At 43.2% G+C, this 27,288-nt stretch overlaps 1 protein-coding gene across 1 annotated transcript in view; it reads left to right on the top strand.

Annotated features, from left to right (window-relative positions):
- Window positions 1-27,288, top strand: part of LOC138246527 (uncharacterized) — a 601,223-nt gene that overhangs the window by 313,768 nt on the left and 260,167 nt on the right. Inside the window, exons 5-6 of the mRNA XM_069201183.1 lie at window positions 12,928-13,251; window positions 14,304-14,618. Of these exons, the coding sequence (XP_069057284.1) occupies window positions 12,928-13,251; window positions 14,304-14,618 (639 nt within the window). The remainder of the gene's footprint in view (window positions 1-12,927; window positions 13,252-14,303; window positions 14,619-27,288) is intronic.

Consider the following 27,288-nt stretch of genomic DNA (forward strand, 5'->3'; position numbering starts at 1 on the left):
CTGTACCGTGATGTTGAGTCTGGAGACCACGGAACGCACCTTCCCCCGTAGGTCGTTCCACCTCTTCCTGAGGTCGTCCCTATTTCTTGGGTGCTGTCCCACTGCGTTGACCCTGTCGACTATTATTCGCCATATCTCCATCTTCCTAGCTATGGAGGTGTGCTGCACCTGTGATCCAAATAGCTGTGGCTCTACCCGTACGATTTCCTCCAACATGACCCTGAGCTCCTCCTCTGAGAACCTGGGGTGTCTTTGCCGTGTCATGGGGTGGTGAAGGTGATGGGTGGGGTGGTGTATGTGGTGATAAGTGTGATGATATGTAGTGGTGTGTGGTGCTTTGTGCGTGGAAGTAGTGTGGGTGATGGTGTTGAGTGCCTGTGGATGGTAGTTTGTGGATGTTGGTGTCTCTCTCTGGCCTTCTTTCAGATTTTTTTGTCGTGGGGGTTTGTGGGTGATGTGGGTGTGTGTGTTTTATATAGTATTGAGTGTGTGGGAGTGGTGTGTGTATGTGTATCAGGTGTGTGTATTTTGAATTGTCCAATGTGGTTGTGATTTGGAGATATATGTGTATTTTGAGCGCGGCGGTGTGTACCGCCAATGGAATACCGCGGTTGAAAGACCGCCGCGTGGATTCGTGGGTCGTGATAGTGTGGGCCTATTTCTGTTGGCGTGACGGTGGAGGTTTTGTTTTCACCAGTTTATCACTGACCTTTGGTGTGGTGGACTTGTGTGGGTGTCTGAATTTTGTCGGATTTCGGGATGTGGGTCATAATAGCTGTGGCGGATTTCCGCGGCCACGGCGGTGTGTTGGCGGTCTTCTGCACGGCGGTAAGCGGCTTTTACCGCCAATGTTGTAATGACCCCCATAATGTGCTACTGTGGAACATTGAGCAACTAATATGTGCAGCGGTGAAACACAAAGTCATTGGTCAAACACAATTAATAGCATCACATTCCACCCTATGACCAATGAATTTTTGTTTCACACATCTCTTGTTTCAAACAATAAAAAAACATCAACACAAAAAAAACATTATCAGCAAGTCAGATTTGAATGATAAAAGCAATCACTGTAAAGCAATGGAAGTGGATTAACATATTGATCTCATAACCTTTCACATCAGATACATCTACACAGAAAAGACTGAAACGTTTATACTCTGATTGAGATAATAGTGTCTATAAAATAGCAATTTGATGTAGCATGAGTACTACTCATGTAAATGTGCACGGTCCATCTGAAAGGTTTGCTGGAAGGTAAATGAAAGTCAGAGTTCCACACGAAAAAACACAGACAGTTAACTGTTAAGGTTGCTTAGTTCCAGTGAAAGAATGCAATCAAACAAGTTGAACTTGAACTGAGGGCGCCATTTTCGCCAAAATGGATCCATGGTGCTTGCACTTTACTCAGTCAGGTTCAGGTTGGGGGTTCGGTCCCTTCCCCGACCCCACACGCACACACCCGAAGGGAGACCACACAGCACACTCAGGGACAGTGGCGAAACGTGGTAGGATCTGCAAAAGAAAAAAGTATGACTTTTCTTGCAAATAACATTTGTCATCTGAAATGTACCCTTCCTCTTTTCCCTGTTTTATAATAAGCAGGAAGTTTTTGGGGCCCTTTCTTATAGTTTCTGCAGGTTGTGGAGGGTCACTTGGGGCTTCAACCCACACCTCAGCACTGAGGTTTCTATCTGCTTCACCACAGCTTCCCTTTTCTTGCACTGTCAGAAGGGCTGGTGCAGACTCATTCTTTACCAAACCTCCATTCACTGCACTTTTGACAAGTTGGGCCATTCTGTCTCCAATTTGTATGAATGAATCAGATTATTTTCTAGTCATCAGCATAATTTTGATTTCTCCATGGTAATCTGCAGCAATCAATCGCCCTAAAACCTGATCAGTTTGCCATATCTGTCCTGGTAACTTTCCGCTCCCCAACTGCTCTGTGACTGCTTGTGGGACAGATCTCTCTTGTGCGTGCTGCACAGTGTTTATCAAATCTAGGAGAATGTGCATCTCTCTCATCTCTGCCCACCTGTAAGTGGCTTTTTCTCCCAGCTGTCCACATTTCTGGTGCACCCACCTAGCCATCCCCACTAAGTCAGAATTCTGGGTGTACACTTCAGACTCAGAATTTTTCTCTTTAACATCTGCAAGGGAATTGAACCAATTATGCACAAGCCATGTGGAAAACCAAACAGCTAAACCATTGGCAGTGAACCAAGAATCAGTGTAAAAATGACACATCTCACGCAGCTCTTGCTTTAAAATCTGACACACATTGTACAACACTGATCCTTCTCCTGTGCTCGAAAACAGCATTTCAGTCAATGAATCATTAGTCAAACAAACATGCTTTTTATCCTCAGGGGACATGAATTCAAATGGTGCACTCAATTTCACTGGTGACTCTTTTACCTGTGGTACTCTAGCCCTGTCTTGCACATACCAGATCCAGTGTATGATCCTAGCTAGGGGCACTCTTTTCTTCCCCTGTTCCTGATTTACATGTAAATCAGTGTTTCCCTCTTGAACTGCGCAGAAATCTAAAGTCATTATTTAATTTGCCAAATCACAAGCGCGCAGCTGCTTATATTTTTTCATAGTGACTATATACCAAAGTGTTAGGATTTCACTCAGATGAGGGCTATACTGTTTCCAAAAACCAAACAAGCAAATGAAACTCTGTGTCTCTTGCTTAGTACAAACAGTAAGAAACTCTCAAATCTTTCGACATTACCTCGTAAATCACCTTCTGAGCTCTGTTCTCCCTGTTATCAGTTAAGGAATGCACTTCAGCTGCCAAAAAGTCAGGCTCACACGGAGGCTCAGACTGGCTCACAGCTGTCTTAACCCTCTCATTACTGGAATGGGAAAAGACAGATTCTTCTAAAACAGCAGTTTTATAACTTTCAGCATTATCTTGCATTAATGTATTCTGGCTAATTTGCTCACGTAAATTCTTATTTTCATGTTCTAACTGCCTACATCTCTCCTGCATTTTTCTGTAAGCAGATAAAAGTATCCAAACCCTTCTGTCCAGAACAAAAGGAACATCATTTCTATCAAAAGGCACATTTTCTAAATATGCTTCATCACAGCAAGAAAACATGTTTCTCACAGCACCATCAGGCAGTTTAACTGCACATGTATTTTCAAACATGGTCTGCCGTGCTTCTGAAATTCTCTAAACAACAAAAAACAATTACACTTTTAAATTGTGCACGTAGAAATCTATAATTCGACTTTCAAGACTGCTGACTACGCCAAAATGTTCTGCTTTCCTACATATCTCATATCGGAGCTTACAGAACCTCTCTGGAATGCACTTCTGAGTTCAAAGAAGACCTTTATTGTTGTTAATTCTTCCCCACCCACAAGTTCTTGAGAGACGAATTAGTAGATTTCAAGCACACAACATAGTCGCAGCAATGAAAGCAAAATATATCACAGTACTTCTCAGTTGCAATGTACACAGCAAATATATAATATATTCAAAGCAAAGCATAAAAGTAAAATTCATCAGCGTTTGAGCAAGGCGGCAGGGCCTACATATTCAGCTTCATCTTTCTGGGGTCTGCAAGTTGATGACTCCGGTCAACTGCGACAAAGAGATTATCTACCCAAACGGGAGACTGGCAGCTGAAGTCTAGCTCCAGCCTGAAGTCAAGCAGATTCAAATCTAAATCACTGTATCCCAGAGTCATCCTTACAAAAGCGTGCCCCCTCCTCTCAGACTCGGGAAAACTACGCAAGCTTTGGAGACTGGCCAGATCTCCTAGACTTCTCCTATTCCCAAGGCTGAGCAGAAAGGAAAACACCAAATGTACTCTCTCTTATCAGGTCTAGTCTGGTGTGAAGAAAACAGCTTGGTTCATCTTGTGGAAAAACACAGCTTGGAAGAATACAGACATCTGTGATGTTTCAACTGCAATGTCTAACTCCACGTTAAAGCCAATAGGCAGCTAACCTAAATATCAAATGTAATGTCTAATGTCATGTCAAAGCCAATAGGCAGCTAACCTAAATATCAAATGTAATGTCTAATATCATGTCAAAGCGAATAGGCAGCTGAGCTGAATACAAAATGTAATGTCTAATATCATGTCAAAGCCAATAGGCAGCTAAGCTGAATACAGAATGTAATGTCTAATATCATGTCAAAGCCAATAGGCAGCTAAACTGAATACAGAAAGTAATGGATAATGCCATGTCAAAGCCAATAGGCAGCTGAACTGAATACAGAATGTAATGGCTAACTCCATGTTAAAGCCAATAGGCAGCTAAACTGAACAAAACATATAATGCGCTACTGGTGAACATTGAGCAACTAATATGCACAGCGGTGAAACACAAAGTCATTGGTCAAACACAATTAATAGCATCACACTGCTGTGATGCCCTCAAGTGCCCATCCAACTCCGGATAGGCCACCGCCAGGATGCGGAACATCAGAGGGGTCATGGTGCGACAGGAACCCCTTCCACGTTGGGAGGACAGCCCCAGCTGGGCCTCCGCTGTTTTCTTTGTCCAGCGGAGCAGATCCTCCCGTCTCTTGCGGCAGTGGGTGCTCTGCCTGTGATAGACCCCCAGGGTCGGCACCTCCTTGGTGATGGCACGCCAAATTCCCTTTTTCTGGTGAGCGCTGACCTAAAGGGAAAAGACAGGAGGAAAGGAAATAACTCACCCGTCTGGACCAGCATACTCATTGCCCCCCAGTTCCCACCCATGCCCTAATGCACATACACTGACCACCTCTCATGCAGCACTCAGGCCAGGACGCCTCAGCACCCCCCAACATGTGGCTTACATCCACACCACTCAAAACATGCATTGCCCACACATCATGCTCTCAGTGTACTCGCCTGTTAGTCTGGAGGACAGTAAAGTGACGTGTACTGAGGTAGGACCCCATCCACCAGTTTCTCCAACTCCTCCGCAGTGAAGGCAGGGGCCCTTTCCCCAGACACTGTAGCCATGGTCGCTTTCAGGTCACAGCATCACTTGCAATGTATGTCCTCTCCTGTTGACGGTAAGGTAGCAAGTGAGTGAGTTGTTAGAAAATGGTGGTTACGTCCGCAGCGGTGCGTACCGTCACCGCCGGCGTACATTGACATTGGCTCCTGGAACCCATACGGCCCAATGATAACCAATGCAAAGTTGCGCGGTGGTCATCAACTGCCTACCGCGATGGCACACAACAGCAGCGCACTTACCTCATTTCTACTTGTCCTTCCTCACAGGTCAGGCAGCCGCCATTTCAGGGGGGCACATGGCATGGAACCTAACTGTGTCACAGCAGACATTGGCCTATCAACTGACTCTCGACTTCACACACTGCTTGTGTGACTTAACTTCAGCAACAGTTGTGCATTCTATGTGGAAATATGACGTTCTGCTCACCGTTCTCCTCCATAGCCTACAAGCACTGAGGCACATGATGAGATGGCGGCATCCTCTGGTGTACAGACCCTTGGTGGACCTGTCGACAATGGAGGACAGACACATTATCATCGCATACAGACTTGATCATGCCACAATTCAAGAGCTGTGTGCCCAATTGGAGATAGACCTGATGTCAGCTATCTGCCAGCCCACAGGAATCCCCCCTTCTAGTGCAGGTTCTGTCAGTGCTTCATTTCCTGGCAAGTGGTTCATTTCAAACTACAGTGGCCATTGCATCAGGAATGTCTCAGCCAATGTTTTCCAATGTGTTGAGCAGAGTGTTGTCTGCCCTGCTGAAACACATGCGCAGCTACATCGTTTTCCCCCAGGTGGAGGATTTGGCCACAGTGAAAGCTGATTTTCTATGCCCTGGGACACATCCCCAACATCATTGGTGCCATTGATGGTACACATGTGGCATTTGTTCCCCCCGGAGAAATGAACAGGTTTACAGGAACAGAAAAATCTATCACTCGATGAATGTGCAAAAGGTGTGTTTGGCAGACCAGTACATCTCCCATGTAAATGCCAAATATCCTGGCTCTGTGCATGACGCCTATATCTTGAGGAATAGCAGCATCCCGTATGTGATGGGCAACTAAAGAGGCACCGGGTGTGGCTAATAGGTGAGCCCAAGGTCCCCACCCACTATAGGAAGGTGTCTGGGTATGGGGTTGTCCCTAAGGGTTAGTGTGTGTGTAACAGTTGTCCATTGATATTTACAGGTGACTTTGGTTACCCCAACCTCTCATGGCTACTGACACCAGTGAGGAATCCCAGCATAAGGGCAGAGGAACGTTACAATGAGGCACATGGGCGTACAAGGAGGATTATTGAGAGAACCTTCGGCCTCCTGAAGTCCAGGTTCCGGTGCCTCCATCTGACTGGTGGATCCCTGTACTACTCACCCAAGAAGGTGTGCCAGATCATCGTGGCATGCTTATGTTGCACAATCTGGCCTTGAGACATCAGGTGCCTTTTCTGGAGGAGGATGAGCCTGGAGATGGTCATGTGGCAGCTGTGGAGCCTGTGGACAGTGAGGAAGGGGAAGCAGAGGAAGAAGATGTGGACAATAGAACAAACATTATAGAGCAGTACTTCCAGTGACACACAGGTAAGAGACTGTAACTCAAATTTACATTACAGTAAACTTTTGGAAATTGTACATGGTATCCTCTTACCCTCTGTCTATGGACACTGACTGTTCCCTTTGAAATCACTATTTTTAGATCTGTGTACCCCATTCTGGCTACTGCTATATGTACCGCTGCCCACCAAAGGTCATCCTGTGGTATATTTCACTGAACACAGACGTTGCAATGCTTTGATAATGGTGTAATAATACATCTTTATAATCATTGCACTGACACCAGTATGGTTTCTGTTTCAAGGGTGTTTATTTTCTGTGCAAGATAGTATGGGGGTAAGTGCAAGGGGCTTGGGTGATGGCAGAGGAATGTCCAGTTAGAGTCCAGTCTATTGGTATCACAGGTGCATTGTCCAATGGGGCATTGGAAGTGGAGCAATGACAGTTCATGGTGGACAGGGTGACATAGTGGGACAGAAAGGTGACAATCAAGAAAGTCTTATTTCCTGGCGGGGGGTCTTGGCAATGTTCTCTGTCTTCTGCCCAGATCGCAGGGACCGTTTGCGGGGTGGCTCTCCTTCTGCAGGGGGTGGGGTGCTGGTGGCCTGTTGGTCCTGTGGCCGGGCCTCCTGTCCACTAGCGCCGGCGGAGGTGGAAGGCTGTTCCTCAGTTTGGCTAATGTCAGGGGCCCTTTGTTGTGCCACTGCCTCCTTCATGGTCTTGCCCATGTCAGCCAGCACCCCTGCAATGGTGACCAGGATGTTGTATATTTTAGTTAGGTCCTCCCTGATCCCCAGGTACAGTCCCTCCTGCAGACACTGGATCTCCTGTAACTTGGCCAGTACCTTGCCCATGGTCTCCTGGGAACGGTGGTAAGCTCTCAGGATGTTGGAGAGTGCCTTGTGGAGGGTCGGTTCCCTGGACCTGTCCTCCCCCTGTTGCACAGCAGTCCTCCCAGCGTCCCTGTTGTCCTGTGCCTCCGTCCCCTGAACCATGTGCCCATTGCCACTGACCCCAGGACCCTGATCATCCTGTGTTTGTGGGGTTGCCTGGGGTCCCTGTAGTGGTGGACACACTGCTGATTGACGTGTGCTGGGGACAGTGGCATGGGCCCGCTGGGTGGGTGCTGTGCTGGTGTTTCCTGAGGGGGGAGGCTCTGTGGTAGGTTGGGACTGTGGCAGGGTAACCGGCTGTCCAGAGGTCCCTGATGGGCCTGGTTGGTCATCGCGATCCAGGCGTGCAGAGCTGCTGTCATCCCTGTGGGCCTCTTCTGGGGGGGGGCTGGATGTAGCTGGCACCTCCTCTCCTATGACGTTGGGTAGGGGTCCTGTTGGGATGCAAATGCATTGTTAATGTATTTGTGTGTGCCATCTTGTGCAATGGGTGTGTTTCCCTGTATGATTGTGCTTTCCCTGTCGGCTTGGCCTTGTGTGAGTGGTGATTTTGTGGGCTGGGTGAGTCTCTCTATTGGGCATGCTGGGATGGTGGATGTCCATGCAGGTCTGTTATGGGGGTCCATGCATTGCTGTTGCATGCAGGGCTTGGTATTGGGATGGGTGGGTTGTGATGGTGGGGTATATGTGAGGTGTTGGAGTGATGGGGGTGAGGGTAGGGGTAGGAGTTTGTGATGGCATGCAGGTAGGGTGGGGGATATAATAGTAAAGATTTGACTTACCAGAGTCCAGTCCTCCTGCTACTCCTGCAAAGCCCTCAGGATGCATGATCACCAAGACTTGCTCCTCCCATGTTGTTAGTTGTGGGGGAGGAGGTGGGGGTCCACCGCCAATCCTCTGTACCGCAATATGGTGTCTTGAAACCACAGAAGTAGCTTCCCCCCTAGGTTGTTCCACCTCTTCCTGATGTCATCCCTAGTTCTTGGGTGCTGTCCCACGGCATTGACCCTGTCCACGATTCTCCGCCATACCTCCATCTTCCTTGCAATGGACGTCTGCTGCACCTGTGATCCGAATAGCTGTTTCTCTACCCGGATGATTTCTCCACCATGACCCTTAGCTCCTCTTCAGAAAACCTGGGGTGTCTTTGGGGTGCCATGGATGTGGTGTGAGTGATATGTGTGAGGAAGTGAGGTGATGTGTGGGGTGATGTGTTTGGGTGTATACTGTGATGTGCGTGGATGGTGTATGGGTGATGGTGTTCTGTGCCTCTGAGTGAGTGCGTGCTCTTTGCTTGTCTCTCTGTCCTTGGTCTCTGTTCTTTTCGTTGTAAGGGGTTGTGGGTAATGTGGGTGTGTGTTTGATAGTGGTATGAGTGTGGGGATGTATGTATGTGTGTCAGGTGTGTGTATTTTGAATTATCCAATGTGGTGTGGTTTTGTAAGTGTGTGTGCATTTTGAGCGCAGCCATGTGTACTGTCAATGGTTTACCGAGGTTGAAAGACCGCTGTGTTGATTCTTGGGTCGTGATAGTGTGGGCGTATTCCTGTTGGCGTAACGGTGTGGGTTTTGCTATCGATAGTTTATCACTGACCTTTGGTGTGGCGGACTTGTGTGGGTGTCTATATTATGGAGGATTTCTATGTGTGGGTCATAATACCCATGGCTGAATACCGTCACGGTCATGGTATCTTGGCGGCCATCAACATGGCGGTAGACGGCATTTACCACCAGGGTTGTAATGAGGGCCTATATATTTTTCTAAACACTGTGTGGTGTATTTTTGTGGTGTTCTACTGTGGTATTGCATGTTTTATTGCACAAATACTTAACACATTGCCTTCTAAGTTAAGCCTGACTGCTCGGTGCCAAGCTACCAGAGGGTGGGCACAGGATAATTTGGATTGTGTGTGACTTACCCTGACTAGAGTGAGGGTCCTTGCTTGGACAGGGGGTAACCTGACTGCCAACCAAAGACCCTATTTCTAACAGTAACCATTGCCTTTTCTCTTCTGTATTGATTCTTAAATTTTAATAAATCTTCCTGATTTGCATTTTGAACCTTGTCTCATGTTTCTTTCTTGTGTCAAGTTTTCTATATAATTTCTCTGCGTTAAAATGAACTTTATATTTAGGGTTCTTATCTTTCAAGACTCACATACAGTCCTCATCCATCAATCAGCACTTTTGATGTAAAGAGCGTGATAGCACGCTGTCCTGGTCTGTGCCATGGTATTTTTGTAAATGGGCATCCCATGTGCTGACTGGGACCGTGCAACCTATTATAGCTAATGTGAAGACCACTGTGCAGCTCCAAACTTGATCCACACCTTTTCCAGCACATCACTGAAAGGCAAAAGGGCTATTTGAAGCACTGTTCCTCCTTTCACGGTGCAGGGGCAATATAATGGGAGGGAAGTCACCCCCCTGCAGGCTGATTTAGTGAGTTACTGCACCCACCTGAAGATGAATTGCTGGGGAATCCCTGGTACCTCCATCACTCCCTCAAAAAGGGTGCCCTCATGCAGCACAGGCAGCACTGATTACACATCACCCCTATGTGGCGCACAATCAGTGCTCCCCCCTGTACTTCTGTACCTGCATCTATACCAACATACAGGAGCAAAGGTAAAGGTTTCCCTCATTTGCATGTGGGTACGCCCTTTGCAAATGAGGGAGCTCCCCCTTAATGTGGCCAGCCCACATTTAGCATTGAGAGCGATCCGTATTACACAAAGAGCTACACAAGTGTCTGCGACCCCTTCTATACTATCAAGGTTCCCTGGGGTAAAAAAACTGGTGCACACACCCATTGCTCCCCCTTGACACTTTCTATATTATAGACCCCAATCCGCATTAACCCAGTCTGTGTGTCCCATGTGATTGGAGAGGGGTTTGGAGGATATCATAACCCAGAGAAGGAAGTAATCTTGCAGGTGTGTCCTTCATGTTTGTCGTAAGGTGTAGCTTTGGAGTTTAGATTGGGCATTTATTTAAAAGGTATGCCCTTCATGTTTGTTTTAGTGAGGCAGTGTATGAGATATTAGCAAGAAGAGGGGAGGAAGATTAGGGACATTTCAGATGTATATCGAGGTAGCAGGCAAATCTCCTAGCAGGTTGCAAACCATGAGTAGGCCTTGGATGCTGCAGAGATAGCAGGATTAGTGTTATGTGCATAAAATTTTCTTTTTATCAGGAACGTTTTGAAAAGCAGGTTTGTAAGACCTTGGAATATCATAAGGGGTTGGCTACTGCCGCCGAAAAGAATATTCACAACTCTTGTCAGGGTGAACGCTTAAAATCACTACCTTAACCTGAGCACAACACCCAAACCTTACCCCCCCGAACTATGGCATAGAGCAGATAGGCTTAATTTAGGGCTATGTATAAAGTATTTATGAAGTACCAAAACAGTTGTAAAGACAAAATGCAAAACAATAAAAAACATCAACCAAATTAGAAAAATGTAGTAACATTTTATATGACACAAAAATTACAAAAATCTATAAATGGGGACCAAACATATGATTTTTAAAAAGTTTTAAGTAGAGATAGTTCCAACAAAAAGTGAAGCACTAATGCTCATCAATGGTCATGGTAGACCGGGACCAAGGTGCAATTTCAGGCTGACGACGAAGGAGCCTGGGTCAGAGGCACCTGGTGAAAGTCTGGATCTCAGAAAGTTTGAAAACGTTTCTAAGTCTCACTGGTCTGAAGGAACGGTTTTCAAAAGTTTCCAAACTTTCTTCTTGACAACCACAGGAGTACACTTCTGACATCCCCAGAACCTCCGGGGATGCACATAGAGATTCGTCGGTTTGCAAGCAGAGGCCAACAGCAGGATTCAGTCCATGTCTAGTTCCTACTGGTCAGCTCGGTACTTCCAGGAAAACCCCTCGAGCAGCTTGTTGTCTCCTTGACGCCATACAGGAGGTGAGCCAACAGACCCTTGTAGTACAAAAGCAGCGTTCTTCAACAACCAGGCAGTGGATACACATGAATTGTCTAGTGATCCTGTTCTCTCCCTTTTAGGTTTACCACAAGTGTTACATGTTTATCAACAGGTCCGACAAGTAGGATTGGACATTGTGCTGGCAAAAGGAGGCTCACAGCCCCTGACCAGCATATACTGTTAAATTTACAGGAGTCATCTCCTCCAATATCTTCCCACCTGGAGCAACCCTAGCATTTGCTCCTGGTGGCATTTCACAACTCATTCATACCTATTCAAGGCTTGAGCACAGGCTGAGAGCTGGCACAGACTTCTAATTATCCTTCAAACAGTTCAGACTAATAAAGGGTAAATTTCTGAAACTCACTTCTCCTTAGTATTCATAAAAAATCTGACCTCAACATCGAATTGGATTTTAATAACTATTTAAATATTTGTTTCATTATTTTTCTAACTGTTCCCTTTTCCAAGTTAGCATTATTGGTATTTCAATCTGCACTGTAATTTTCTGTGTGGACAACTAGGCCAGCGACAGTGAAAATATTGTTTCGAGCCTTGTCACTATAGGGACATCATAATATTAATTTTGTAAATACCCCATTTTTAAATACCATACAGTCTACCTTGAGGGCTACAGGATTAATATAGAGGTGACTTACTATTTTATTTAAAAGAGAGGTTTTTTTAACTGAATAGTATTATTTTGACAGGTCACACTGCAGGATTGCAGCAGTCAGGCTACATGGGGTAGCTCTGAAGCCATGTTTGCTTTGCAACTGTAGTGGATGGCACAATAGAATAGGTGCTGCTGTCCTCTAGTAGCATTTAATAGCCAGGCCCTGGGTTCCCTCTTTGTACAGCATATACTAGTGGCTTATAGGCAAGTTTAATATATCAATTAGGAAGAGGCCAATTCAATTATGTTTAAAGGCGGAGCAGAGGGACTTTACTACTGGTTAGCATGGGTAACGAGCACAATTTGAAAAACCAGCATAAATACAAAGGTACCATAGTTATTACGTGACATGGTGAGAAAGGAATGGAGGGGCAGATCATAATTGGCAGTGAGGTCCTGATTTGTGCGGTCACTGAGAACTTGTCCTTTTTTTAACTTTGCAAATGTCAGAGAAGTCAGGGAAATCTGTGATGTGAGTGCTGAAAATGTGCCTCCTCTTTAGGAGTTAATTCCAACTACCCACATTTTCCGACAGTACTTCTACAATGACCTTTAGAAATGGTGGAGATGTCATCCTGAAATTTTACACTTAAGCTGACTCCTGCTATGCCAGCTAGAACAATTTCTAGGGTAAAACAAAAGCAGCAGGGGTAACACAGTTTAAATTTGGTGGAATTCCCTCTGCTGGTGTTGCAGCTATAACTACTGAGCCACACGAGTGGCCAGAAGGTTCTGCTACCACTTTCTAAATCTTGTGATCTCATTTATTGTCTTACTTTTCTTGCATGCCATACTTTCTCTTTACATTTCATTTCATTGATCTTTTCCCATTTTTATTATTTGTAACCAGAGCACCCTTCTGTTTCCACAGCGTTTAACATTTTCAACATTTCCACCCCCAGCACGCTGGGCCTCTTGAAAGGATATGTGATCTCCATTCCAATCACATACACTTTCACAACACTGACTCCGACAATCATCTGGAAATTTAACTCAACCACTCTGGTGACATGGGTGGTCAATTCTACAAATCCACTGATCAATGACGCCTACAAAGACCGACTACAGATCTTCTACCCAGGCTTTATCAATATTTCCAGTGCTGAGTTAACAGACAGTGGCAACTACACGGTAACAGCGAAAGGACCACTTGATCAGATTCTGGCAGAAGCAATGACCCAAGTAAACATTCAGGGTGAGTGAGTTCTGCGTAGTGTGTATGAGTACATTCAAGTGAATTTGCAGCCAAAAGCATCTTAAAAACTTCTCATAACAAACTGTCAATCCAAGAGGGTTGAGAAAGCAATTTGATAGATCACCAAAGGGAGAAAGTGACTACTTTGGCAAGTGTCCTGGTGGGGGTAGGTTTAACATGCTAGCCTCCAATTTTAAAATGATTTCTGTCCAACTACTTGAATTATACATGTGCTTATTATTATCCAAATCAAAGGTATTTATTTTATTCAACTCAGAACAGTGAGTTAGCCATAACTAGATTAAAGCATGTGATGACCATGTTTCCAGGAATTAGCTCTCTCCCATATGCTTTGTCTACTGCCACCAATCTCATGTATTTTTTGTCTCTATTCCACTACTTCTACATGAAGCTTTGTGGAATATGCTGTTGGTGGTTGAGAGTTTGTGCTTAAAGTTGCTCTTCTATTACACTTGGGTTTGACTGGTCCTCGGAGAGGAAGGCAAGGTTTTTGATTTCTATAGTCATTAGGATGTGAATATTTCCATCTTGCCTATTTCTTTTGGCAATCAGACTAACCAATGTTGCTGTTCCTACTGCCTTCACTCCCAAGTGTATTGTCATGTGAGTATGAATGATGGAACCCTTTTGGCTCCTGAAGGACTCAGCAGAGCTCTGCTGTAAATGTTAGATTGTGGAGAACTGAATGTAGGTGTGAATGTTGAGTTCGCTGTTACACGCAGATTAATAAAGACTTGTAATACATAGCTCTGTGTATGACATATTCATTGCCAGGTACTCAGGCTGGGGAGGTTGCTACACCAAGGTCTTTTAAGTAACATGTGAGAGTGGAGTGGACAGGATTTTTCACCTTATTTTCTCCCATAAGGTTTCCAGTTCACTGATCTGTTACTCTCTAATGGTTTTATCAATGCAAACATCATATATCAATATTTCTTATACTTTTGCTCTTTTGCACAGCTTTCCCTCCTCACTCTCTGAGTCCTTGACTAAACTGTGCAAACCTGCAACACTGTTTTCTGTCATTACAGACAAAATCACCATATTTTCCCCGACTGCTGTCGATACTACAGTTGGTGGCTTAATTTGCCTGCCCATCACATTTGCTCCTCCCTTGTGGAGACCCATCATCACTTGGATCAAGGCTAAAAAAAAACTTGTCACATGGGACAAAGGCAATGACTTTATATTGATTGATGAAGCCTACAAAGGACGATTGGAAGTCTACGGTGATGGGTCCATTAACATTTCCAATGCCGGACTTTTGGATTTTGGCATCTATACTGTGAGCGTGGAAGGAGAGGATACAGGTCCAGTGACAAGAAACATCCAAGTCTCTGTTAAAGGCAAGTTCGCGTCTACATATTTAGTCTCAAGTATGGTAACCTGTTCAGCAGAGGTAACAAAGCAAGTTGTCTATTATTACAATAGATTGAGCCATCTGTGGTAGAGTTTGGTTACCCCTTAGAGGCATCATTTTTTTTACAACCTGCATTTATACATATTTCAAACCAATTAACAATACCAATTTTCCACAAGCATTTTTATATCTAAATATGATATTCCTATGATTAGCAAAATTACTCAGCACATCTTTTAATTTGGTCAGTTGTAGTCATGTACTTGAAATGAAGAAAAAGGAAAATAAGGTAAATGCCGCCAGATCCCTGGGGAAATGCCCAGTGTAAAACACTGACAATTCAGACAGGGTTATGGGGCTATGTCTGTTGGGTCCTATCCTGTTCCTTATTATTTTGGGGGTTTGGGCAGTCTCAGTATGTGTGGGTGTTGTGTTTCTATCTTCATGCCAAATGTGGCTAATACTGATTCTAAGGTTTCTTTTTACTTTACTGTGTAATGCAGAGCTTTCGCTCGTCATCCAAATTTTAATTTCCCTTTGTCTGCACTGGAGTCGTGAGGCTATTGCTGATCACCGGGATATAGCTATGGCTCTTTTTTCTAGCAATAATGCTAGATCTGAGAATACATTTCCAGCCTTCTTTGGTTTCGGAGAACTATGACAGTATATGAAGGACAAAAATATCACGTGGCCAGTATATCATAGCAAAAATATTAAGGACAAGAATATCAAGTAGCTCCGCGCAATTAGGTAAGGATAAATTTACTATTCTTAAACCTACAACAACGCACCTTGAAGATACATTTGATATATATTGCCAAGTTAACGTTTCGTTGAGTTAAGTATAGTAAAGCCTTACCTAACCATAGAAACTTACCATCACTGTTCTTGTCCTCAGTATTCTTACCACCATATGTTTGCCACATGATATTTCATCTTAACTATTGTGGTCAGTTACTGGCTTAGGGCATATATCCAGGCCCAGCATGCAATGTTTTGGTAAGTTCATATTGGGATGATGTAATTCTTCCTTTAGAACGTGTTACTTTTTTCCAATATTCATTGAGTATAGTGCCTTCCCCTATCAAATGAAAGAAGCCTGTGTAATTAAGGGCACATCTAGAGCAAGACAGGGTTATTTGTGCACTTATTTGGTTTAGCCTCTTGGGGGCAATATGTGTCCTGTGTCTGTGTTTGAATTAAAGGTACTGAAATAAAGTGCTCTTTGAAATTTTCTAGGTACAGTCTAGTTTTATTTCCTATTCTTTATAGGTTATTCCCTTCCCCAAGCTTACTTTCCATTTATGTATCACACCATCCATATCACCCATATTCCACTGCATCCATATATCGCTGGTAATGGAGCAGCTGTTTGTTAAGAATTTATGGGGTGGAATTCCTCTATCAGCTGTTCCATTTTAACATAGCAATCACCTACAGTTCCCACTTTAGCTCTAGTCCAGGTCTCCAATTGTTAGGCTGTAAGATGGCCTTGATGACTAGGCAGGCCTAGCAGTGGAAGCGACAGGGGATATAGTGGTAGATGTTTAGTCACTATGTTGCTTTTCTTCCAGCATATTAGTCCCATCCAGAGTAATTTCCTCCCTATTCCTTGTTCTTCCATCTCCTTTTATAGTCAGCAAAATAGTATTTATTTAGTCCCATCTACTCCCAATTGACCTATTTCTTCAAGGCACTTTTCTGCAAGCTAAAGCGCTACCCACTTCAATACTTCAATTGTGTTTATTTATGATATTGTTCAACATCTGTTGTGCTGAGACCACCAACCATAATTGGGAGTTTTGAGTTTTGGTAGTCCAACCCAATGTCTATCAGATCTCCAGATCAGATTGGGCAGTAGAGAGACAGTTTTCTAAGGTGTCTGCACCCACTGTTGAAATAGATCTCTCCAAATTGGTAATACTGCTGGCCTCCGACATTACTTCAACTGTGGTAGGGTTTTTGAAGTAATGTCGGAGGCCAGCAGTATTACCAATTTGGAGAGATCCAACACCTCACCAATATCGGTAACTGTTGAAATAGATCTCTCCAAATTGGTAATACTGCTGGCCTCCGACATTACTTCAACTGTGGTAGGGTTTTTGAAGTAATGTGGGAGGCCAGCAGTATTACCAATTTGGAGAGATCTATTTCAACAGTTACCGATATTGGTGAGGTGTTCCAGGATGGTGCACATTCCTTGGGGGATTGTAATACCCTGTCCACGTGCACAGACAGTAGATCAAGGTCTGATTGGGTGCCCAGTTATTTAAACATAAATTTCCCAGAGTATGCCTGTATCTACCAATTTGGGTGGGAGATTATCCAAAATCAGTATGAGTGGGAAGGTACACATGTTGTTCCAGTTAACCCTATAATCCAACTGTTTTCTCAACTTGTTATGACTATCTGTCATCTGAGGCAGACCTGGGTTTCAGTCTCCTACAAAAAAAACAAAAAATCATCTGCATATAGAGCAATGGTATTTTCCCTATCGGTCAGCTGCAGCCTTCTCTCATTTCCTTCCGCTCACATAATGCTAGCAAAAGGCTCTACCGCCAAAGCAAAGAACATAGGCTGAAGCGGACAACTCTGCCTTGTTCCGCATAATATAGTTATGGTCACACTTTTTTACCCATCTTGACACTTGCAGTGGTGTCACTGTATAGTAAAGAGATCCAGTACCATGCACCAAACATATGAAATGCCTTTTCCGGGTCTACAGAAAACACTGTTGAACCTGGATGGTCACATGGAATCTCCTCTGCAATTCTGAGAGATGGCATGAATTTAAAGAGGTGTGGAATTTGGGGATAAATCCATTTTGATGTGGATGTGATAAGTCTGGTAACAGTGACTTTATAACTCTTGGTAGCATTTTGCTGAATCTTTAATAATCTCTATTGAGCATAGACAATAGTCTATGTGAGGCCCTGTCTAACAGGTCCCTTTAAGGTTTCACTACTGAGATTATTACAACCCCCCTGTTAGAGCTAGAAGTGTACCCATCCCCAAAGCAGCCAAATACATGGAGTCCACCCATGGCCCCAGTATATATGCATATGTACAATAACATTTTTCTGAAGGATATTGTGTCTCGGGTTTTGTATTTTTGGTCATTTCTTTCACAGCTCTTTTAATTTCCCCATTGGTTAATGGATTGTTCAACAGTTCACTATCATTCTCCAAAATTCGGATTAGTGTCATTCATTTGAGGTTGATAGAATCATCTGCCTCTATTGTCTTTCCCCTGTATCATTCAAAATAGAACTTTAGGAAGGCACCATTAAGTCAATTTTGTGCAAACACTATCATGCCTAAGTCATTTCTGATCTCTGTAACGTTTCGTGCTTCTCTGTTTAGGTTTAATAAGCTACAACAAAAGGGAACCTACCCTGTCTGTTTGTGGGAATGTGTGAGGTACATACGGGCATATTTATCTGGCACTGGCGCAGTGCGACACTGTGCCAAAATTGGCAGCGCCATGCTACATCAGTTCTGAAATGGAGGTATGCACCCTATTTACAAAAATACGGCGCACTTCTGTGTTTTAGCTACCAGTGCCAATGCAGGCATCCTTGCGCCATAGTGCAAGGGTATCTGTGTTGAAGAGAATGATTGTTTATGTGCAGGAAGGTGTCCCTTCCTGCACAAAAAACAATCTACAATGGTGATTTGGCACTTCTATGTGTGCTGCAGATTGCAAGAAGTAACTTGTGGCTGCAGTAGAACACAGGGGAACACACACACAGGCTGCTCCTGTTGAAGTACAACAGGAAGATATATGAGAACTCACAAAAAACCTGTCCTATTTTTTCTTTCTACCGCACTAACCATACTTTTTATGAACCCCCTCATTTTGTTCCTTTTCAAATTAAGGGACTCATTTACAAGGCCTCTGAGCCAAAATCGTGTAATTTTTTTAAATACAAGCGATGCTCTACACTGTGCCACATTTACAAACTGACACTTTGGGCCCAATGTGTCTGTTTGTAAAGCCTTGTGTCACATTATACTTGCACCAAGTATAAGGTATGCAAGGTAGGCAATTCCACAGGAAAAGCCATGCAGATCTGACACAGTGAAATTCACAACATTTCACTGTGTCATTCTGCGACTTTACTGCATCAGAATTTTACCTCCTCCTCAGAGCAATAGTAAAACTGACACAGGGCTTTTCTCAATGGGGGCCTCCTGGCATTGCTAGAGTAGCGTAATTTTTTTGATGCTAGTACATCGATGCGTGAGTTTAGCACCACAAATGTGTCAGAATTTCTGACTCAGTTATGGAAACGTGCCATGGAGCTCTGTGTTGTAAACACACCGCATCAATTTGTGTCATTAGAGGGTTGTAGGGCAGTGCAAGCCAACAGGGAAGTGTAAGCCAATGCGTCAGATTCTTGTAAATGAGGCCCTAAATGTTTTAGGTTTTACCAGCTTGATTCAATCAAGATAGCTTCAGATGTGCCACACTTTTGCAATAAGTAAGACTGTTAGCGCTCCAATGTTAGACTTCATTTTCATATGGCTGAGAAAGATAGTGTGAATTTACAGAATAAATGCTTTCATTTTAGCTTCTGGAGCACCTTTCATAACCTCTATGGGAAAATCATGAGAAAGTTTTTTTCTCTCAAACATGATTCATGAAATCCCAGCAGAAGTCTTTTTTGCAGGGTAAAATCGCCTTATCAACAAATGATTTATGTTGTAACTAAAATTGGTTATCACCCTCCATATGCTCTCAATTTTGCACCCTCAAAACCTGCCATTCACTTCAATGCATTTCAATGGATGCTATCATGTATATTGGTCCGAAGATCGCTGCCATCACTGTCTGGTTGAAGTGCTGACAGCCAATCAATCCCGGTAATTGTACTTAGAGGCCCACCAAGGGCAGAATTGGTATTTAACAGAGTAATTAGGTGCCTGCAATTATATGCTGAACTCAAGCATTTGGCCTGTGAACAAGGACAGAGATGTCTGAAGCGCTTAAGGCCTGAAGAAATGATAACAAATTCTCTGCATGTTGCTGGCTTCGCTGTTGGTTGCTGGCTTTACTGCATTCCAAAATAAATATTAACCTGTTGGGAGTGTTCTTTTGGTCCGAGGACAACTTTCTTTGCATTTATATATGTGTATATCTTGTGCTGAAGTATCTCAAGTATACTTCTAGTATCAAAAGCAGTCTACCATTTTCTCAGTAAAAATATTTGTGTAGTGCCCCTTTTCATTTTTTCCTCCCATAACTATTGAATTAATGTTTCAACAACCCTTAACACTCATCCCATATTTAAATATTTGAACTTACTTACTTACTTTATTAACGTGCTTGGTTAATTAAAACCTTTACACAGACCATAATGCTCATTAAACACAATACAATTTCATATCAAACCCATACCCAATGTCACAGATATATTTTATAATACAAAAGCTTGTAATTTGTACAATCCTTTAAAACTCCAATTAAAATTCCATTACACTTTTATTGATACATATAAAAATAAAAGATCAATACTTTTTCTCCTTAAAACAGTCCAATGTTGATTTATTTAATAAGGTAAAAGTCCGAGCATACCAATATCTCACTGGCTAGAACCCTATAAACTAAAACAACTATATGTCGGCTGGTGTCTCGTCAGTTATGACTCTAAAACTAATAAAATCTTATGACCAGAACTCAGACTCATTCAACACCCACCACTGATTTTAACGTACTTCGAGCTTCCAGCTTTTTCGAGGCCTGACTTAGAAACTTTACTAACCTCGCATTCAATGAAGTATCCGAGGAGTTAAAGCAGGCAATCACAGCCTGCCTACAAGTACGTATGCGTCTCTGATTGAACAAGACCTTAAGGTACCTTCTTCGTTTTTGCCCTAAGATTTGGCATATTCAAATCAGGTGTAAAAGATCCCCAAATCCACTCCGGCCTAGAGAGCAGGATGATCATCCTGAGCTAGCCTATTGTGCAAAATCTTGACCTCCAGGAAGTTGACCAAATCTATATTTAATAAATAGATCTTTTTCTTTTGTTGACCAGCCCAGGTCCAGGTACAACCGGCATTTTAACCCTCTATACTCCTTTATTATAGATCATGAATGGGACCTACCCACAAGGAGACTCTTATCCACAACCAAGGACTTTTTGTTTCACCATATGTTGATTAGTTTTTTCAAAAAATGGCCACTGGCAAGCTCTGACCCCATAACGAATGGGCACCCAAATCATCCAGAGACTGTTCTAAATATAACCGTGAGAGGGACCTCAGGTTCATATTTAACTCTTTCCAGAGAGCTTGACTTAACCCATTTTCGTTTGCAAGTTGCATGCTTTTCCAGATTTTAATGTATTTAATGTCTTGCAATCACTTGATTCACATACCCAAACTCCAGCCTTATTTGGGCCTGAGATGCTTTCTTGGGAAGGTGGAAAAGGGATCTAAAAACGTTCCCAATTATCCTATTCAGGGTGATTGTGTCTCTACCCCTCAGGGCTTCGCTATCATAGGTAACACTTGGAATTAACTTAGCAGCTATCACTTGTAACAATGGTCTATAACTGGGGCCATCTAGCACTCTTAATAAAGAATGAAAAGCAAGCAGCAGAGTGTTTCCTTTTCGTACTAAGTCAATTTTTTTTGGGGGAAAAGACCCCCTCTCATCTAATTAAACCCCCAAGTGTCTGTACAATTTAACTTGTTGCAGTTTTGAGCCTTGTAGTTACCACTTATATGCTTTCTTTCTTCTGCTGCTTATTTCTATAATTTTTGTTTTCTTCTTATTCATAACTAAACCATTTTGTATTGCAAAATCTGCCAATTTCGTTATCAAATGCTGTAATCCAACTTTTGTATAGCTTAGAAGAACAACATTGTCAGCATAAAGCAAATTTGAAATTAAGAGATCCCCAATCTTTGGGAGGTGCGCATTTACCCCGTTTAATATATAGGACAGATCAAATTAAAAAAAGATTGAAAAGATAGGGTACTAGGACGCAGCATTGTTTAAGACCACGTTCAGTCCCCACCTTCCTTAATAGAAAGGTACCATCCCCAATTTTCACTCTAATCCATGTGTCGGAGTACAGCATCTGTCCTGCTTTTAATAATTTCAACGGGATACCTCAGGAGTTTAATTTTGCCCACAGCAGGCTATACTGTACAGAGTCGAAAGCGGATTTAAAATCCACAAAACATACATACAGAGGTTGTTTTCTTTGTTTACATTTGCCTGTAATGGCGGTAAGGGATAAGATGTTTACTGCTGTTTCACGCCCTTTGATGAAGCCTGATGGGTTGATCTGAATAATGTTTTTTTCAGCAGTCCAAGTCTGAAGGTCTTCCAAGTGGGCATCCGCATAGTATTTGGCCTCTGAGTCGGTTAGTGTGATTAAACGATAATTCTCGGGGTTGGCATGATCACCTCCCTTACAAATCGAGTGGATAATGGTGCCCTTCCAGGAGCATGGGATAGTTTTGCGCTCCAATGCACTATTATAGATCGTGACCAGCCTCTCTGCCCAGAAGTATGGATTGGTTTTATATAAAGCATTTAGGATCCCATTCGGACCTGGGGCCCCGCCCTGCCTGGTTCTATTAATAAGTTTTGTAATCTGAGGAATGGAGAATATTTGATCAATGTCATCCCTAGGTCTCTAGCTGACTGAATTATTGTCCGATTGCAACCCATGAGTCACTGATAGACTCCATATGCAAAATGCCTCTTCTTTCAGTTGTATATCTTGATTAAAATGCTGAGTCAGAAAATTGTGCCACGATAACTCAGAGATATCTGAACTTGATAGAATTGTAGGTGCCTTGTTTAGGTTATTAATCATTCCCCAAAAGGCCTCAGAGTTATTTTGGTTACTTAAGAAATAGGCCTTTGCCCAAAAGACCTGCCTTTTCTTTATTTTTTCTTATGATATTGACTATTTATGACTTTTAAGTCTTGTTGTATATGGGGATCATTAGAATACTCTTTGGTCAATCCTAATAAGCTGTTCCTCTTTTTCCTCAATAGTGTAGTAACAGCTGTTATTTTAATTTTATCTCTGTTTTTTACCTTCTCTAACTCATAGTGCAGGTAAGGTTTACGCGGGGGTCAGAAAGAAATATAGCTTCAAACTTCTCCAGGAATAATGACCATAGGGTTATTGGTTCCTTTGTTGAATCACATCTAATTTGGTTAAGTAGTTCATCAGAAGTTTTCCCAATAATTTTGATTAAATCCACACGCCACCGAAGTTTCTTGTGATTGGTTGAGATAAGGTTCCTAGGAAAGGTAATAGCTGTTTTATGCTTAAAGAACACTATAATTTATCTAAATGCTTTGCAAGTCATAATCACTTAAATCTGTCCTTAAGAAGCAATTAACACCAGTGGCAGGATAACCATTGCACAATCAATTAATGACTGATATCCCAAGGCATAGCAGTTAGGAGCTTGAGGAGTGTCTTGTGGGTATCTCCTGTTCAAGATTCGGAGGCCGGACCCTCCAAATCTTTGACGAAAGTGACCACTTTAGCCTCTCCCCTGCCCTTAACTTGATTCCCTAAAGTTTTTTGTTGAACAGACCATATGAAGTCCTGATTTACTATCTGTTCCTCTCTGTCATATGGTTGCAGTAGCTTCATGTTAAAATCTCCTGCTATTAGCAGCTCCGCGACATCGGGTTCTTGTAACCCAGTTAATAGTAGCGCTATAAGTTTAAGGACAGTAAATTCTTACCCAAAAAGCTATCAAATTTGAAAGATTTTGTTGCCCAAGTCTCCCGAATAAGGACAATTTTATAGGCTTTTAACAGGAATAGGTCTTTTCGCTGATTATTAGTACTTATCCTGTTTATGTTAAAGGAACAGATTTTTAATGCGTTACAATGACAATTAACTTTGGGAGATATAAATGAATAGGAATTTTGTCAGGGGCTTGCACCGTGGTGAAGAGCCGCTGAAAGCCATCCTATATTTAATTGCCCAGGGCCCTGTCCATTATCTAACGTGTCATTTATTGGATGATAAATAGCTGGTGTAAAATTTCCAATTGCCTTCCTCAAAATTGAATAAGGTTTTAAGGGTTTACTCATTCCTGTGGAATCTGCCATGCAGCTAGCTGAAACCAGGTTACCGAATCGCAAAACAGGTTTTGTGCATTGCAAAGTGCATTTTGCTTGTCGCAAACAGGTATTTTCACTGTTTGCAACGTGCAAAATGCTTCCTAGATCTGGCCCCAAGTCACCAGAGTGGATTCTTGGTAGGGGCTATGTGATGTCCTTTCCTCAGTTAAAAATTCTGTGGAGTCTATGTCTGCAGATTGAATATTCTCCAGCGGGGTATGGCTGGCAAGAGTTTTAATATGTTCCCACGATTTAATATGTCATGCATACCCCATTATTGATGTAGCCTCTGCCTCTTCTAAACGAGGGGAGGACACGCTTGACTCTAAAGTGAAGGACCCCTCTTTTTGATTGTTGAATAAAGGGTACACCTTAGTCGTTAATAATTCCCCCATTATTTGCATTGTTCTTAAAATTGTTCCCTTTTTCGATATTAATACTAGCAGAAATTGGAATAATTTGCATATCTACATCGTAGGTCCTAAGAGGAACTTTCAACCTTTTTCTAGCCTTTCTTTTTTTCTTTGCCTTTTAGTTTCTGATAATTCAGTTAACTGTTGAAGTTGGGTTTTTACAGGCAGGGACGAGGGGGAAGAGAGAGACAAAAGAGATTGGTCGGATGCCCCCCCCCCATGCTCCTAAAAACTCACTTACTGATGGCACTCTAATACATTTGTTAAAGGGACTATGATAATCCTTACTTTCATCATCCACTGTTATACCAAGTGACTGTATAAAATCTTCATTACCATGGTAATGACAGTCCTTTTGTTTACCAACCTATATTTTATCCCCTTCTTCCTCTTCACTGTTTCCAATCCCGACCTGCTCACCCATACTTAACTTTAATTTAAATCCATATCATAACTTTTTGAGGTGGCCAGATTAGCTTTAAAGTCGGTCATCAAAGTTTTTATAACCTCAAGAAGAGAGGGTAACCTGTTGATTTTAGGGGCGCAGATAAGATCATGCGCTGTCGTTTCGGCATAGGTCTGGGCTCATTTGATGAAAGCATTTAATTCAGCCAATGTTTGGTCAATACCAGCAACCGAGTGCGCCATTATGTTTAGTAAGTCCATCTGCACTTCCATCTTTCTAGACTGATAGGATAGAGCTTCCAGAGTTAATTGTGACATTTTAAAAAAGGTGTCCCAAACTTTATCTTGGTCTAAAGGACCCTTGTTGATCTCTTCAAGAATGGGACAGTCATATTGTTGACCTAACATTGGGTCACTCTCCTTTGAGCCTAATTTGCCTTGAGATGGTAAATTGGACTGATAATTGCTTGCAGTGATCTGTGCTGTATGTGGCACATCCACAGACTCTGATATAGAATAATTGTTTATGTCGCTGGATAAGCATTTACCTTGGCCCTTATGGGAACATATCTGCTCTTCATTACATAGTCTCCCACTGCCCACACTGGAACTTATGACTGCTGTTTCTAAGGAGTGCGGAAAAGTTTGCTACTGATTGCTGGGATAACTTTGAGAGCCCCCGTTGGCTATTTACTACCCAACATTTTGGAATATTCTGGGGCTGTAGTCTTTTTAATAATGACATGTACATCTAGAGGGATCAGATCTTTAGTCTTCAGAAGATTTTTGGCTTTATTGAGAGAGGGTGATGGTAGAGGAAAGGGTGATCTCATCATCAATAGCTCCAAATCAGTAATTGAGCCCTAGTCATTTCCTTTATCAACCAATGAATTACTAAGATTTTCAGGGGAGTTTTTTGCCCCTTTCCCATCTGATTCTATTTCGACTTGATTCCTGCAAAGATTCGTCGAGTTCCTCCCCGTGGTGTCATTTGATTTCAATGAGGTCAAAATATGAGATGCCCCTCGGGCCTCGAGAGCTTGAAGAATGGCAAAATTAACCTGGACATTTGTTGGGTCCACTTGACCAGCATCTAACCCAGAGTTATCTCCCTTTCCCATTACAGTGCTGCATTTGTTTTTCGTTGGTGAAATGGGAAGTGGAAGAGCTGTTTGGTCTTTGGTGGAGGAAAAGATCGCTTCCAAGGGGTCTGGCAAAAGGTCACATTTACGCTGCGGTTTTGCTCTCTTCTGAAACATACGTGCAACGGGGCAAATCAGAGTCAAACTTTCCTCCTCTGAGATTTTTGATCGCCTTGACTTCACAGATTGCATAATAGGCGATTTTTGTTTCCTCTTATTTCTTTTTGCCTGTGGGTGCAATGTTCTCTCTCTCCTTGATCACATACTCCCTTGCGAGGAACGATTAAATCCTTTAATCTGGGATTTCCACCAATATTCAGTATATTCACTTTGCCACTAAGCAAACTGGAAAAAATACTCAATCGATGTGGTATACTAAAATACCCTGAAAGTGCTGCCACACCTCAACAATCGAGGGGCAGGAGCACGCAGAGCAGCACTAGTTGGTCGGGGGAAGAGGAGGAGGGAAAATAAAGATTACTATGGATTATTGAAGTTTGAAGGGGGGGTTTTGACATGCTACCTGATTGCGAGGAGCTCCCCTAACCACTAACATGAGGACATAGCCTCTTAATAGGTCTCTGGGAGACCAAACCTACTGGCGCAAGTGGGGCACTCAGGTCACATGGCAAGCCGTACCCGAGCCTACTCGGGCCGCTTCCGCAGTGGGCCTTGGCTCACTCTCTGTAGTGGACTTCCCTCTTCCAAGCACTCCTCGTGCCCTTTTTGCCTTTAAGTGCTGATGACTGTTCTAAAATGGATGCCGATGCTGGTACTTGTGGAGCAGGAACACGGTGGTGATGCGGGTAATACGCGCAAGGGACTGGGTGCGGGTGACTAAGGAGATATCTGGACAACTGTTACCCCCCTTTTTACTCCCTTTTTTGCAGTTTTCCGGTCTTTTTTTTTCATTATTGCCCTCCACACCTCTGTGCCATATATCCGTACCTCTGTATCCATATTGCTGAGCCTTCTGGGGCTTCCGGGGCCACAACCACACGACTCCTCCTCCTCCGGCGCAGCGTGGGCAGAGACCTCTGCAGCTTGGACCTTTGCAGACCTCTGCAGACTTCTGCTGCGGACCTCTACTGGTTCTGGAGGGGAGCGTCCGCTGGTCCTGTCACCACAGGGGGCCGTATAGCAGGCGAACAGCCGCTCCTCTGCTCTTCTCCACTCTCCTCCGCTCTCCTTGCTAACTTGCCCGCTCTGCACTGCACTTCCCAGTTGCTGCGAAAGCCATGTTTCTCCAGAGGCACTCCAGCCGTGTCCTCCTGGAAATGGAAGCTCCTGACCTCACAACAGTATTAATCTCCACGGAAGTAGCCAGAAACAGGGAACGTGATGTCAGAATCTGCTGCTGGTGCTATCTCTGCCGAACATGCAGTTCCCCACTCAATAAGAGAGGGTAGAATTTAGAGTGAGGTAGATTAGCCTGAAGATCTCCCTCAATTCTGTTGCTCCACTCCAATTGTATCTATGAGCTTGTGTTTGATGTCTGATGTCTCTTAAGTATCCTATTTATCTTCCATCCTCACTTCTTTCCTGATGCTTTAGCAGACAACCTTAGCACATGTCATTTAC

This window comes from Pleurodeles waltl, chromosome 7 (assembly GCF_031143425.1).
Source record: "Pleurodeles waltl isolate 20211129_DDA chromosome 7, aPleWal1.hap1.20221129, whole genome shotgun sequence".
Taxonomy (NCBI): Eukaryota; Metazoa; Chordata; class Amphibia; order Caudata; family Salamandridae; genus Pleurodeles; species Pleurodeles waltl.